Source organism: Doryrhamphus excisus, chromosome 12, assembly GCF_030265055.1.
Source record: "Doryrhamphus excisus isolate RoL2022-K1 chromosome 12, RoL_Dexc_1.0, whole genome shotgun sequence".
Taxonomy (NCBI): domain Eukaryota; kingdom Metazoa; phylum Chordata; class Actinopteri; order Syngnathiformes; family Syngnathidae; genus Doryrhamphus; species Doryrhamphus excisus.
In genome coordinates this window covers 5,442,934-5,458,703 of record NC_080477.1, presented here as the reverse complement: position 1 = coordinate 5,458,703, position 15,770 = coordinate 5,442,934, and the positions used below count along the sequence as shown (strand labels likewise).

Sequence of the window (15,770 nt, the reverse complement as noted above, 5' to 3'; positions counted from 1 at the left end):
TTCTACATACTTATATGAAGCTGTATGATATCAACTGTCCCTGGAGAGAAAAGTCAAAGAAGCAAAAGAAAAACAACCAGCCATGAAATACAAAAGGCCTTAGTAATGATTGCAAGAAAAAGAACACACTATACAGGAAATCACTCAACAGACCAAATAATCAGAAAGAACATACAAGACTTATAACTACAATCCTAAGAGCATGTAAGAAGGAATATTATAGCCAACTAGCAAGCTGGGACATACTAAATAGTATTATCAGGAAAAGTAACAAGGAGACAGACTACCCTAATTATTTCATGGTGGGAAACACCTATAATGAACGAAAATAAATTTCTGGGGATCACAATAGATGAAAATATGAGCTGGAAACCTCATATTACAAATATACAACATAAGGTGGCCGGAAATATTTCAGTATTGAACAAAGCAAAATTTGTTCTCAATCAGAAATCACTCCACACTCTTTATTGCTCTCTGGTTCTACCATATCTTACTTATTGTGTGGAAATATGGGCTAATAACTATAAAAGCAATCTTCACTCGCTAAATGTACTGCAAAAAAGGTCAGTAAGGATAATTCATAATGCCGCCTGCAGAGAACATACTAACTCCTTATTTCTAAAATCACAAATACTTCAACTTGCTGATATAGTTCATCTTCAAACAGCTAAAATAAGCATAAGGCTAAAAATAAGCAATTAGCTAAAAATGTCATCCAATACTTCTCTACAAGAGAGGAGAAATATGATCTCAGGGAAGAAGTACATTTGGAACACTTCTATGCTAGGACTACGTTATGCTAGCCATAGCATTTCAGTATGTGGAATCAAACTATGGAATGGATTGAGTAAGGACCTCAAACAATGCACAACGATGAGCCAATTCAAGAAACAATACAAGCAGTTGATGTTTGCTAAATACAAGGATGAAGAGTCTTGAACCAGTCATGATGTGCAAATATATCACTATATTGACACGTACTATGGTACACATTATGTCATTGGATGCTCATATCACCTCGTACCGGTACGAGGTACATTATTAAAAAAAAAAAAAAAAAAAAAAAAAAAACCTCAACTGTATTATGGAAAGCAGGAAGTGAACAAATGTAACAGTTACTGATTGTAAAAGTACCAGATGGAGGGGTAAGCTTTGCTTCTTCCTACTCCTTTTGGACATGTGGAACTGTGAACTGATTATGTGATGCACTCAATTGTAATCTGATGCATGTTCAAATGAAATAAAACCATTACCATATACCTAACGCTACAATATTTGATTAGTTTTTACTGTTATGTAATGACATCATGCTATGTATGTTATGTTCATCCAAATATTATACTCCTAAACACTGTACTTGTTAGTGTCTGTCTATCGGTTTTACAACAATGTAGGACAGACAACATACTCAAATATGGACGTTAATGAGGACTAACTTGCCCTGTTGGACACTTTTTTTAGTTTAAGTAAACAAAAGTGTGACTGGAGGTCATGATTTAACTATGTTGGTGTATGAGCACATCAGATTTCATAACCAGAATGGAACATGGAACATTTGCATGATACATAATGGATGAGAAAGACTTACTCCCCGACCTACCACCTTTGGGCTGGGCTTGTGTATTTACACCACTTGATGGAAACAAAACAAGCAGCCTAGAAAGCTTGCATGTTTCTAACTCCGCTCTGTTAGAAAAGCTTCCGAGATTCTTTGGCATCGAATGTGGGCAGCCGCTGACCCAGCTCGAGTGCTGTGACAGTTTGATGTGATTTGCCTTCACTGTTGTGATTTGGCAAGACGGCAACATAACCAAATGTGTGTGTGTGTGTGTGTGTGTGTGTGTCTTCAGATATTGACGAGTGTGCAGAGGGCCTGATTGAGTGTCACAACTATTCCCACTGTGTAAACCTGCCGGGTTGGTACCACTGTGAATGCAGAACTGGTTTCCATGACAATGGCTCCTATCTGCTTGATGGGAGCTCCTGCACTGGTGAGTTCAAAATATTCTTATCACTGCTTCAAATTGTTTCTAACCAGCCTGTGCAAGTGTATCGCCTCAGAAATAAACACAAAATCCACACACTGCAATTTTTAGGCTGAGATTAAAAAAAGAAAAGAATGGAACCAATGTTCCCCTAATTTTGTGTCTGAGCTTGAGAATTCCTTGTACCTCTGCAAACAACAACACACTGTAGCGTCATGCCTGTCCACAACGTGCCAACTTCCATCCTGTCGTATTTTATATATGTGTGGTTTGAAACAGATGGCGTGTATTCCACAATTTTGGTTTCTTTATTGTCAACCTCGGACAAAACAAGCCTACAATTAACAATTTAATTTAATTGTCAATTTATTTTATAATTTACTATTAAGGGCGGCACGGCGGTCGAGTGGTTAGCGCGCAGACCTCACAGCTAGGAGACCAGGGTTCAATTACAACCCTGTGTGGAGTTCACGTGTTCTCCTCGTGCATGCGTGGGTTTTCTCCGGGTACTCCGGTTTCCTCCCACATTCCAAAAACATGCTAGGTTAATTGGCGACTCCAAATTGTCCATAGGTATGAATGTGAGTGTGAATGGTTGTTTGTCTGTATGTGCCCTGTGATTGGCTGGCGACCAGACCAGGGTGTACCCCGCCTCTCGCCCAAAGACAGCTGGGATAGGCTCCAGCACCCCCCGCGACCCTTGTGAGGAAAAGCGGTAGAAAATGAATGAATAATTATGTATGCTTATTTCCTGATTTTACTTTTCATTTTCTCTTTTGCAGTAGCCTGTTCTGGCACTAGTCCAACACGCAAATGTATTTGATATTGATGCCATATTTGTCGTCCCTTGCCATTTTGCGGTTCAAATGTTGCCGCTTCACGCTATCACATTTTTCAAAAAAGTTAATTAATAAATCATCCTTTTTTAAGATTGAACATAGCCTATTATTAGACAAAAATATACATATTGTACATATTTTGTGCTTAAATTTCATTTTCAAGCATAAAAATGGCTAAATGAACTGCAGTAAAATACAATTACAAGGCATTCTGAAGAGGCATTCAAAGACACTGTGAACGATATGTAGTGGTCACCAGGTGTCAGTAATGGTAATCAGAAGAACTCCAAAAAGAATCCTAGAAATTGCAGAACGTATCATTTAATTAATGTGATCACACTTCCTGCAAGTAATTAACAGCCGCAACCGTGTTGCAAATATTCGGAATGATTAAATAAGTCTTTTAAGAAATTTTTTAAGAAATTGCAGTAATACGAATAATAGAATAGAAGTGATGGGACAAACGGGAATCCGGGCCAGTGGGGACCAGGAGAGGGATGAGGAATCTCATTCATGTCCAGCACAGTACGAATGGTCTTGTGGGAGTCCACTGAAATATACAGTATGTAGACCCTTTTGTGGACTACATGGACCACCATGTTGTCAAAACCACATTTTGCTATTTGTGCACACTCTTGTATGTAAGTTCAAAATTCACGACTGAACACGCTGACTTGAGAATTCATTCCTGCCCATGTGGAATGTAGCATAAACGTGAATTTGCACCCAAGTCATTTGCATGTAATATTGCATGATGATGAATAGCATTGTGTTGCACTGTTGAGGATGGGAGCAGCTGCAAGTCTTAGGGTTCCTTGCTTGACTGAGAGCTACATGGGCTGCATCTCAAACTACATTTAATACGCCTAATGCTTTGGGGAAAGGTGTGTGGCCTTAATAGAAAGGTTTTGCACCAAGAAGAGAATAATACATTCTAAAATCCACTGTGTCCCTGCATAACAATGCACGTGCATCACATTATCTTCTCTTTCTCCTATGAAATATGGAAACTTGTGTCTGAAATATAATAACAATTCACCAATTCGTAGATGCATGATACTCTGAAATGACTCACATAGCAAGATGAATTCATGTGTTTCAGTCGGCATTTTCATTTTGTATGATATCGGTGCACTCATTTGTTTGGTTGTGCTCAGCTACATTCTCCAAATGACTTTTGCATGTGAGTCTTTCTTTCACAGCGAACAAATCGGAGTGTGTGTCATCTGCAAGAAGCAGCTTCTGGCGGAATGTGGTGAATGTAGCATGACAAGCATTAATCCTTGCAGCAGCAGAGGTGCATGTCCTACCAGCTAATGGGGATTTTATGTAGTGTATGTAAATAGTCTGTCGGGGGACCAATACATTCTCTGCTGAGCTGTTGTCCGCTGGCTACTTTTCTTGCAAACTTGATTCTGTAAACAATTAGTGTGTGTATTCAGCAGAGTATTGTGTATTGCACGGTGTATTGTTATGGCTGCAACATGAGCCAGCCGTCATGTCATCCCGATGCAGTCAACTGCAAAAGTACTCTCTATGTGAATAACTCCAGCCAATACTTATTTGTATTTATTTTAACATTATTTTTGCAATTACGTGACAAAAGTAGCATCCATTGAAACGGCAGATGGCGCTAACCTTATCATTTGGGGCAGGTTGTCACATTAGGTTTGGCAAAAGCATATATAATTGAATGAACTAACATCATAGCTGAGCCTCTACAGGCTCCTGGGTGTTGCTGAATTAGTAAGACAGTTGGAGGTAAATACTTTAAGACAACGGGGCGGGATGAACCTAACATTCATTTCACTAGGTACACCTACCAACGACACTAAGTCATTTAAAAAAAAAGCACAACAGATTTCAGCCCAATAATGACATGTTCTTTATCATTTTGTAGTTCGACGTACACAGGCTCTCCCACTCCACTGGTATTATTCCTGTTCATGCAAATAATTTCATAACCTTCCAGTTCAAAATCCATGCCTTTGTCGACATGAATCAAGGTTTCCAAGATTGCAATTACTTTGTAGGACTTCTCGAATTGATACAAATATTGTCTGATGTCCTTATAATTTGCATACATGTGTCTGGTAATTATGTTAATAATTGACAACATTGACTGTAGGGTCTTCACTGAACCGAACATTGATGTTTTTGGACTCTGAGAGGAAACTGGAGTCAACCGTGCTACCCAGATGCATCACTACGCTGTACTATAAATAAACAGCCAATGACAATTGATCTGCATACATCTTCTACGTTTGTACAGTAACATTCATGCATACTGTATGTGTCACTGCACTTGCTTTCTAGATGTCGATGAATGCACTTTGCAGACACACACCTGCTGGAATGACAGCGTGTGTGTGAATCTACCAGGAGGGTACGACTGTGTGTGCACATCAGGTCCAGGATGCACTGGGGACTGTCCACAGGAAGAAGGAATCAGAAGGAACAGAGAAGACTGGAAACCCGGCTTTGACCTATGTACTATTTGCTCCTGCAAGGTATGTACTATTCATCTTGTCATTGTCATACAGTCTTTGTCTGGATTCCTGAAGCGAATGTGACTTTAAAACACATCCACTGAGACTACTATCATATATATCATATATCATATATATCATGTTTGAATTGACAGCAGGTTATTACGATCTTTTATGATACTGTACATTTATCGAGACGTTTGCCTTGTATTTCAATGCAGTTTGCATTGTCAGTGCAATTGTCAATACAACTGAATTAATGTGAATTTAATGGTTTTCCCCAATCCGTTCCAAAAGGTCAAAAACCAAAACATATGAAAACTGAATACATTTTCCATAATAATGTAAATCCAATTCATCTGTTGCAGACACCCAAAATATCAACACCTAACACTTTTTTTACAGAGAATACTCCACTATGGTTGAGGGTACAGCGAGGAGACCTGAGTTCGATTCCACCCTCGGCCATCTCTGTGTGGAGTTTGCATGTTCCCCTGTGCATGCGTGGGTTTTCTCCAGGTATTCTGGTTTTGTCCCAAAAACATGCTAGGTTAATTGGCGACTCCAAATTGCCCACAGGTATGAATGTGAGTGTGAATGGTTTTTTGTCTATATGTGCGCTGTGATTGGCTGGCGACCAGTTCAGGGTGTACCCCGCCTCTTGCCCGAAGACAGCTGGGATAGGCTCCAGCACCCCTGCGACCCTCATGAGGAAAAAGTGGTAGAAAATGAATGAATGAATGAATGTGTATCTAGCTAACACGACACCATGCAGCGTCATTCACAGATGGAAGATTGGATACCTAGCTCTCAATTAAAAATGCTCGTTTGCCGTCAGAGGAGTGGAGCGCACGTCTTGTGCTGGAAGACACAGCCATCCCACCCAAGGAGAGTGTTTTCCGCGCCAAATTGTCAATACAACCAGTTCCTCCCAGCCTTGCTTTCATGCTCGCTGTGTACCACGCGCTCATGGTCATGCTAGGTTAAAGGTCATAAACTGTTTTTCATGAGTGCTAGTGCTAACGGTCACCTGTGCATGTCTGTTTTTCGGCAGTGTTTTTTGTTAGCATTTTTTTCCTAAATTATTTGACAAGACTTCTAATCGATTCCACCCTCGGCCATCTCTGTGTGGAGTTTGCATGTTCTCCTGTGCATGCGTGGGTTTTCTCCGGGTATTCCGGTTTTGTCCCAAAAACATGCTAGGTTAATTGGTGACTCCAAATTGTCCATAGGTATGAATGTGAGTGTGAACGGTTGTTTGTCTATATGTGCCCTGTGATTGGCTGGCGACCAGTCTCACGCGACCCTCGTGAGGATAAGCGTTAGAAATGAGTCCCATATGCAGATGTCTGTAGATTAATCCTATACATTTCAAGACTGGCAAATCAAAGAACCAACAGAAATAACAAAAACGCCTCCAACAAAGTCTATCTTGAACCAATGTTATACATATTCATGTAGCATATGTCATCCACAGTAATTACATTCATTATGATGCTGCTGTAAAAAAGGAAACAAGCAGAACTAATGTTGTAAGCTGAAAAATCCTAACACATTGTTGGCATGCATACCTTATCTTCCTGGCATTGAGAGGACACCAGAATTGGCAGCAATCCCCCAGCAGGCCCACCATACATATAAAGACCAAGGCCATAAGAATTGGACCCGTGGTTACTGAAGCATGGCAATATGCACAGATAAAACATTGGCCCTTTGTTACCTTTTTAATGGTATGCAGAGGGGTTTTATGTTCCTCTTACATTTTCTAATAGCCTTTTCTTGTAACATTTTTCATATTCACACTACACCGCCGCACTTGAGCCAGAGAGACGGTGCTTTGCTGTTTTGTGAACCATTAACTTCTCCAAAGCAGAGTAGGAGAGGCAGGATTGATGGGCTGATGATGAATGTATTCCAGTTATGATGATGCATCACTAAAATATTCAAGGCAAAATTCAAGGCTCGGTGTGGAAATCTCTATAATTGATTTGCAAAATGATCCCTTTCTTCTTCAGTGCATACAGTAGATGCCAAGTTTATGTACAAGTTTTGCACATAAACATCATCACACGTGGTTCTACTGTGTCCAAATATTGTCCCACTCCTTGTAACAGTGGACAGAATCCATGACCCCGCTAGCATTCATTAGCATTCAGTAATCTTTTGATGGTCAGTCAAGTCAAGCGGTGCAGACTAAACAAGACCGGCAAAGTTTGGTGAGGTTCATTTTCTCTCCCATGGTGATGGCTTTCCTTTTCTTTGGTGCACCAGCACTTGGGAGACACAGTGAAGTGCAAAAAGGTAACTAATATGTAATGTTAATATTCATTGGTGTGGCTGCACCAGTAGATTCATTCATTCATTTTCTACCGCTTTTTCCTCACAAGGGTCGCGGGGGTGCTGGAGCCTATCCCAGCTGTCTTTGGGCGAGAGGCGGGGTACACCCTGGACTGGTCGCCAGCCAATTACGGGGCACATATAGACAAACAACCATTCACACTCACATTCATACCTATGGACAATTTGGAGTCGCCAATTAACCTAGCATGTTTTTGGAATGTGGGAGGAAACCGGAGTACCCGGAGAAAACCCACACATGCACGGGGAGAACATGCAAACTCCACACAGAGACGGCAGAGGGTGGAATTGAACCCTGGTCTCCTAGCTGTGAGGTCTGCGCGCTAACCACTAGACCACCGTGCCGCCCCAGTAGATTCATATTCATAGATAATTATGATTTCCATTTGCGTTACAAACAAATGCATGATTTGTTCACCTTATCTCTAAATTTGAGCAAATCTGTATGGCTGAGGAGCAACATGGAGTTATACTTTGCTGTCGAGCCAGAAGGAGTGTACTTCGAATGGGCAGAAGGAGCTATTTTTGAACCGCATCAGTTTTTTTTTCAGCAAAAGTTCAATCCTCTTGAGCCTGTGACCTCTGTTTTGTAGGATGGGCAGACGTATTGTCGAAGAAAACCCTGTGACTGTGGAGACCCAGAGGAGGACCTGTTCTGCTGTCCTAGTTGTGACAACAGACCCAGCAGCCAGTGTCTGGACCAGAGTGGTCGCACGCTCTACCGTAGCGGCGCATCCTGGCTGTATGGCTGCCAGCAGTGCCGCTGCATGGTCAGCACACACACACCACACACACACACACACGGAGTGCATAAATTGGCAATAGAAATGAAAACTGACCTTCATGGCAAATCCCTGAGGGATGCAACAGAATCTCCTCATTAACATGAAGCTCAGAGTTGGTCTTTGTTTAATACCTGGCCTGCTGTGAATGTGTGTTTGTGGAGGGCTGACATGATATCTACCTCACTAATTACAGAAACGGCAATACATCAGCATGTGAGGTGTAATTACATTACAGTTGTATGCAAAAATATGTGGTGTGGTTTCAGTTCTTTTTACCTCCTTGGTGTGTATGTGTGTGTGTGTGTGTGTGTGTCTCCAGGAGGGCGAGGTGGACTGCTGGCCTCTGGTGTGTCCTGTGCTGATGTGCGAGTACACGGCAGTGGCGGAGGGTGAGTGCTGCCCACGCTGCGTCGCAGACCCCTGCTTGGCTGACAACCTGTCTTATGACATCCGGCAAACGTGCCAGGACCCGGCAGGCATCGCTCGCCTCAGCGGGGACACATGGCGGATGCCCAAGTCCCCGTGCACCAGCTGCACGTGTAAAGTAAGACAAAAACACACATACTAACTGCTGTAGTTTGACTCTAATGTTATAATATGAGTCATCATTTTGAGTACAATAGTACCTTGTTTAGGGCGGCACGATGGTGCAGACCTCACAGCTAGAAGACCAGGGTTCGATTCCACCCTCGGCCCCCATGCATGTGTGGGTTTTCTCCGGTTTCCTCCCACATTCCAAAAACATGCTAGGTTAATTGGCGACTCCAAATTGTCCATAGGTATGAATGTGAGTGTGAATGGTTGTTTGTCTATATGTGCCCTGTGTTAGGCTGGCGACCAGTCCAGGGTGTACCCCGCCTCTCGCCCAAAGACAGCTGGGATAGGCTCCAGCACCCCCCGAGGAAAAAGCGGTAGAAAATGAATGAATGAATGAATGAATAGTACCTTGTTTATCACAGTTAATTGATAGGATTCCTTTTTTATGAATTGAATATATTTGGAGTTATAGCATAGAAAACCTGTGTACAGTATGGGTTTTAACATTATTGGAGACATGGAATGCCACCCTTATAGTCACCTTTACTTTTGTAATTTGAGACATGAATAAAACCTGTGCTTGTGTGTGTCACAGTAAATGTGTTGCGGACATTAAATGTCGAAGGTTCGAATTCAGTATGAGCTTGTCGTGGGCTAAGGCATTTGCCCATGTTATTATTACAGTAAACCTCGGATATATCGGATTCAATTGTTCCCACTGGTTTTGTCCGATATAAGCGAAATCCGTTATATGCGTATACCGGAAAATGTCCGTTTTACGCATATATCGGATTTATATCCGGTATATGCGCAAATGGGATTTTATCCGTTATAAAAAGGCACTTCCTTGACTATGTTTCCAATGTACCTGGACGCGCAGGCAACACTGCAAACGCTGCAAATGACGTCGTATAGCGGCCTGTCACGATTCCGCGAATCAGAGCGCCACGATGCGGCCATCCGATATATGCGAGGGAAATTTAATGGAAATGCATTGGAACAGGACTGGAGATTTTGTCCGAAATAAGCGAAATCCGTTATAAAAAATCCGATATATGCAATGAATTTTTATTGGAAATGCATTACAGAAAAATCGGTTCTTTTTTATCTGTCCGTTGTGAGCGAATTTCCGATATATCCGAGGTTTACTGTATCATCATTATGATTATAGTATAATTATTGTACCTGTTGCCAGATCATCATCACCAGACAGCATGTCTTATCGATCAATTATTGACGCCAAGGTTGATAAAGTTTGAGCACCCCTGCTTTAAACTCTTGATTCATTCATATTCATTGCCACTGCTACATTGCATTGTTTATATGCAACACTGTAATGGATCTTCCTCCTTGTGCTCTCATGTCGCATCACACAGAATGGGAACGTTTGCTGTTCGGTGGATCTCGACTGTCTCGAAAACAACTGAAGAACTGCTTCTTCTCGTCCCTTTCTCTCGCCTCCTTTCCCTGAACCCTACTCTCGCCACAGGGCTGCAGCGCCCCCTTTTCAACGGAGCCCTTGCATTTTTTGACAGACTCTTGCACACTCTTGTGCATGTCATTGTGTGCACAGAAAATACAAACACACACCGGTTGAGATGTTAATGGTTTTTTTTTCCCCAGTAACAATTGACAGGATGTGACTGTACGTGTGGCTCAGAAGGTGCCTAAGTTACTCCCACCACTCAATCGTGTGTCTTGTCTTTGTTTTGGATAGTTTCATGTAAGTCCTAAAAAAGGACCATGCATTCACATTCACTCGCTAACAAGAATGACTTTCATCACTTGTGCAATTAATCAGTGCAGACCAGTGCAGAAATTGGATATCAAACTCAAGTGCTGTATGTAAGTGATCAAGTTAAAAACACATAACATAATGGGAAAATTATAAATTTTTGCATATGAATAGAAAACAGTCAAATAATCATCTCACATTGTTCACAGCAATATCTACTGAAGTTAACACACTGACCTCTGCCCAAGCATGCAATACCACTTTTTACCTCAGGAGGCAATAGTGACTCACTGTAGCAAGTCAGCCCTCAGTTCAAGGATGAAGACATGAACTAAGCCCAAATCTATGTATAAAAACAACAAATCTATCAACATTGTTGCTAGTTTTACAGAAAAAAAAAATCTTGTCAAATGGTGGCGGTCATTTTTTTTTTTTCATTTTTCCTAAAGCTACAGTATGATCACATGCTAAAATCTGAGCTATGCAAGTGACAGACGAAACGATACCAATCATAAGATAACATTAGTCACATTGTTTTTTTATTCTTTGAGCTTTTATGGGATGGATTTTAAAATGTTCTTAAGTAAACTTTACGCATAGCAACTTTGAATTGCAATGTGTATATATTTGTCATTGTTTTTTTTTTCATTCGCACAATTGACAATGACACATGCACTATGAAAATCAATTTTTTTAAAGCGCATGTCAACTTTGAGGAGTATTGTAGGTTACTTTGTCCAACGGCTTCACAGTGGGGATGTAGTTGTCTGTCCTGCTGAGCTATTAATATTATTGTCTGTAATAGCCTCTGATATGCCCGACATATGCGGCAGCAGTGTGATGATGCAATACAGCATCATGAGGCCAGGCCAGCCAGCGGTACCGGTGTACGTTGATTAAACCGGTGGACTTGATGGAGGGTCAGTTGCCTCTGTCGTGTCCCCAGGCTTCTCAGCTCTGTACTCTATGGCAGACATCTGACAGGGGGACATTAAAAAAAAAAAGGGAAGCGGGGAGAGTTGGGATAATTAAAGTCCTGGTCATCCGGATTTGAATATGCCAGGAGGTCACTGTGTCCAATTTGTTTACAGACGGTCAGACTCATTAAGACAGAAAATGTCAGCGGTCCTTCTGCTGTACTTGAGATGTTAACACCCCAGATTATCTGCTGATTCTCTTCTGTCCTCTCCTCCATCATGCTAATGTTTGCCTAGAGAGGACTCACGTGCCCCTTTAGTGTCGCATTGATCACACTTTGAGTCCATCACTGTCAGTGATGCATTTTTTTTCACCACAGGAAGTGAGATGGATTTTCAACATAGCGTCCGCATTTTTGTGTGAGCACAGACTCTGGAATGAAATCTTTGTCACATTTAGTTGGATACCACCATAAAGCATCTGGTTTGCCGGGGTCACCTTTTGGTCACGTGACAACATTTTCCAGTACAGTCGTCTGGAAAAGTGATACAACGGTAAACACTTAGAACTGGTAGCAGTGTTACTGGTACACTTGCACAATCTAATGAGCTTCAATACAATGATCAGTTTTGATAATGGTAATTATTTAACAATATGTGTATTTTTTAATAGGATAATAGTCATTCATTCACATTATATGGCTTAGAGCTGGAGCTTATCCCAGCAGAGGTGGTCAAGTGGTGTGTTATGCTCGGCATTGGTCATCAGTCAGTCAAAAGATGGATCTCATGAATACATTTGATACATTTCATGAGGATAAGCAGTGTAGAAAATGGATGCATAGCTGGTGAACAGTGCAGGGTGTACCCCGCCTCTCGCCCAAAGACAGCTGGGATAGGCTCTAGCATACCCGTGACCCTAGTGAGGATAAGCAGCATAGAAATGGTTGGATGGAGTTTCCCTATTGTATCCCTGGTGGGCATTTCCTCACAGGATGGTCACAATGGTGTGGCACGGTGGTCGAGTGGTTAGCGTGCAGACCTCACAGCTAGGAGACCAGGGTTCAATTCCACCCTCGACCATGGAGTTTCTCCCCGTGCACGCGTAGGTTTTCTCACACATTCCAAAAACATACTCCAAATTGTCCATAGGTATGAATGTGAGTGTGAATGGTTGTTTGTCTACATGTGCCCTGTGATTGGCTGCCGACCAGTCCAGGGTGTACCCCGCCTCTTGCCCGAAGACAGCTGGGATAGGCTCCAGCACCCCCTTAAAATAAGTCTGTTAGACTTATTATTTTATTAGTATTACTTTAATTAGTATTATTATTAGTAGTAGTACTTATTATTTTATTATATAGTATTTATTAGTACTTAATTTGATTATTTTTTATTGATAGATTATTGATTGATCTATGTGAATTGGTGATTCATGCAAACATGCAATGATGGCAAACAGAGCTCTGTGGCTGCCACCATGTAGGGAGAGGCGGTCGCTGTGACTATTACTAGAATACGACATATGGATTGTGTTTCAGTATTTAAAAGCATGAGGTATGAATGTGAGTGTGAATGGTTGTTTGTCTATATGTGCCCTGTGATTGGCTGGCCACCAGTCCAGGGTGTACCCCGCCTCTCGCTTGAAGACAGCTGGGATAGGCTCCAGCACCCCTGCGACCCTCGTGAGGATAAGTGGTAGAAAATGAATGAATGAATGGTCACAATGGGGTTGATGTTGTCGATGTTGCCAGGTGCAGCCGGTGAACGACTTCCCTGCATATCAATAGGTCGTTTTCTCAGCCTTGTGGCAAAACAAGTCGTTTATAGCCACTCTGCCTGTGGGACAATCATTGACACCCACTATATTAGAGACCAAAAAATCCTTACACTCGTGTCACAATGCAGGAGAGTATTTTCAGTGTTAGCAGTTTATTTGCATCGCCGACAGATTTGAGGGCAATGATGTAATTCTGCATAGAGTGAGAACTAGAAAGGCGGAGGTTTGCCCCATCACCTGTTACCTGATTTCCACGGGAAGAGTGCCCACTAACAAGTTGTTTTTCCACCACGCAGGCGGACGACCTATTGTTATGCAGGATGGCTGTTCACCAGCCACGCTGGGCCACAATAACAACAACAACCCACCAGAGACATAAATAATAAGGAAACTCCACACCTAAGATTTTAAAACAAAAGAAGCCTTTTGGATGAAACAGCCATTGCGGCTCTCATTACATTGTGCTCGTGTAGCTGCCTAATGAGGTGGTCAATGAGTTTCTGGAGGTATGATCGTATGGAGTCACGGTTTGTGCTGTGAAAATATATTTATCCATTTCATGTGATGAGACTTAAATTTACCACAAAATGTGAATGTGTATATTCCTTTCTTTGACCTTCCTGTGTTCGGACTGAGAGGTTGTTTCACAATCTTATTGAGAAAGGCTGGGGTCGCGTTATTGTGCCTGTAGAGGGGATGGTGGCATGCAAAGAGGTGCATCATGGCTTTTTTTTTGGTGACCTCGTCTTTTCTGTTTGCCATGGAATCTGTTTGTATCTCACCGGAGCATATCTCTACGTATGCGCCGATGACTGACATCCATGGTATCCGCTCTCGTTTGAAGTTGAGCACAACAGTCAAATGCAGACATATGTAAAAAGATCCCTCAATACATTTTCCAGCACGCTTAGTTGATTTATTTGGTATGAAATATAAATACTACTGTAAAAGGAGTTGCAAGTCTGCGTGTAAATGTTTTTACATACTGACAAAAATTATACAGTTTTCTATTACTATTGTGTTCATGCATACTGTGTTCAACTTGTGGGGTAGCTTGGTTAATGTAAATAGAATGTAAAGTGAAGGGGTGTGTAAAGAAAGCCTAATGTCAATGCTCATTAATTCCAGCTTCTTAGGAGTGTTTCAAGTCCAGTATGAGAGAAAAAGCAACATGTATGTGGTTTTATTGCTATTTATTTTTTCTTAACCCTTTTAGTAAACTGCCATAGTTTGTCTCTTCACTGTTTTAGGACAACATTATGGATTAGACTAGTCTGTGTGTTTGTACACTAAAATCTGCATCGGCAGATAATTCACTGCACTTACAAGTCCGTGGGGAACATCTCCACGTGATAATCAAACAAAATAAAAATGTGTACACATGTACGAAACAAAGAAACCAGAAGAAAAGAATAAGTCAATGTTGAGAAAAATGTTGTTCTTCTGTTCAACAAAAAACAAGCCATTGTGTTACTCCATTATGTCTGACTTTAAGAAAAAAAAAAAAGGAATTTTGGACTTTCTCGATCCTGATATGATTCTACATGTTTTTGATAGACGAACACACTGGAGAAATTCACCTGGTGCATTTGCTGTACTCGTACCCAAGGGGTTAAGTGTCATTTGACTTGAAGACTGTGTTGTAATAAGAGTTTGCTGTAAAACATTCTCCAGTTAATAAAATTTTTGGTTGTTTACTGTATTTCTTGTGATTGTCCAGTTCAGTTTGATGACCGTTGCCATTTCAAGTCTTGGTGTCATTACGACAAGAGAAGTTCTCCTGGAGGACAAACCAGCAAATATTACAGCCTGCTCCACCACCAGCATACAATCCTCAAAAGAGACTTCCGTGTTTCCCTTTATTACTCCAATACCATTTTCTTTTTCCCTGAGGAAATGCAAGAACGAATGGATAGCAGTATGGACCACTGCTGAGCCACGAATACATGCTGCTATATTAGTCCTTTTTTTCAGGGGAAAGAAGTAAACCTTGCCCACTATGGAAGCTGCTGTTTTACAGCAACACAGACAACGCTTAAAACAACAGGAATATATTCTTAATCACACAACACGTTATTTTAAGTTATGGTAATGGTTTTATTTGATTTGAACATGCATCAGATTACAATTGAGTGCATCCCATAATCAGTTCACAGTTCCACATGTCCAAAAGGAGTAGGAAGAAGCAAAGCTTATTAAATCCTACCCCTCCATCTGGTACTTTTACAATCAGTAACTGTTACATTTGTTCACTTCCTGCTTTCCATAATACAGTTTAAGGTTTTTTTTTAATAATGTACCCCGTACCGAAGTACGAGGTGATATGAGCATCCAATGACATAATG

At 41.3% G+C, this 15,770-nt stretch overlaps 1 protein-coding gene across 2 annotated transcripts in view; it reads left to right on the top strand.

Moving 5' to 3' along the window:
• The window catches only part of LOC131139865 (protein kinase C-binding protein NELL1-like), a 238,263-nt gene extending 223,146 nt beyond the window's left edge, over positions 1-15,117 (top strand). The window contains exons 16-20 of one of the 2 annotated variants that reach the window (XM_058089792.1): positions 1,854-1,994; positions 5,144-5,337; positions 8,268-8,444; positions 8,779-9,003; positions 10,373-15,117. In XM_058089792.1, coding sequence (XP_057945775.1) covers positions 1,854-1,994; positions 5,144-5,337; positions 8,268-8,444; positions 8,779-9,003; positions 10,373-10,423 — 788 coding nt within the window. In that variant the 3' untranslated portion in view covers positions 10,424-15,117. The remainder of the gene's footprint in view (positions 1-1,853; positions 1,995-5,143; positions 5,338-8,267; positions 8,445-8,778; positions 9,004-10,372) is intronic. The other variant, XM_058089793.1, reaches the window with a different exon arrangement.
• Positions 15,118-15,770: the final 653 nt, after the last annotated feature.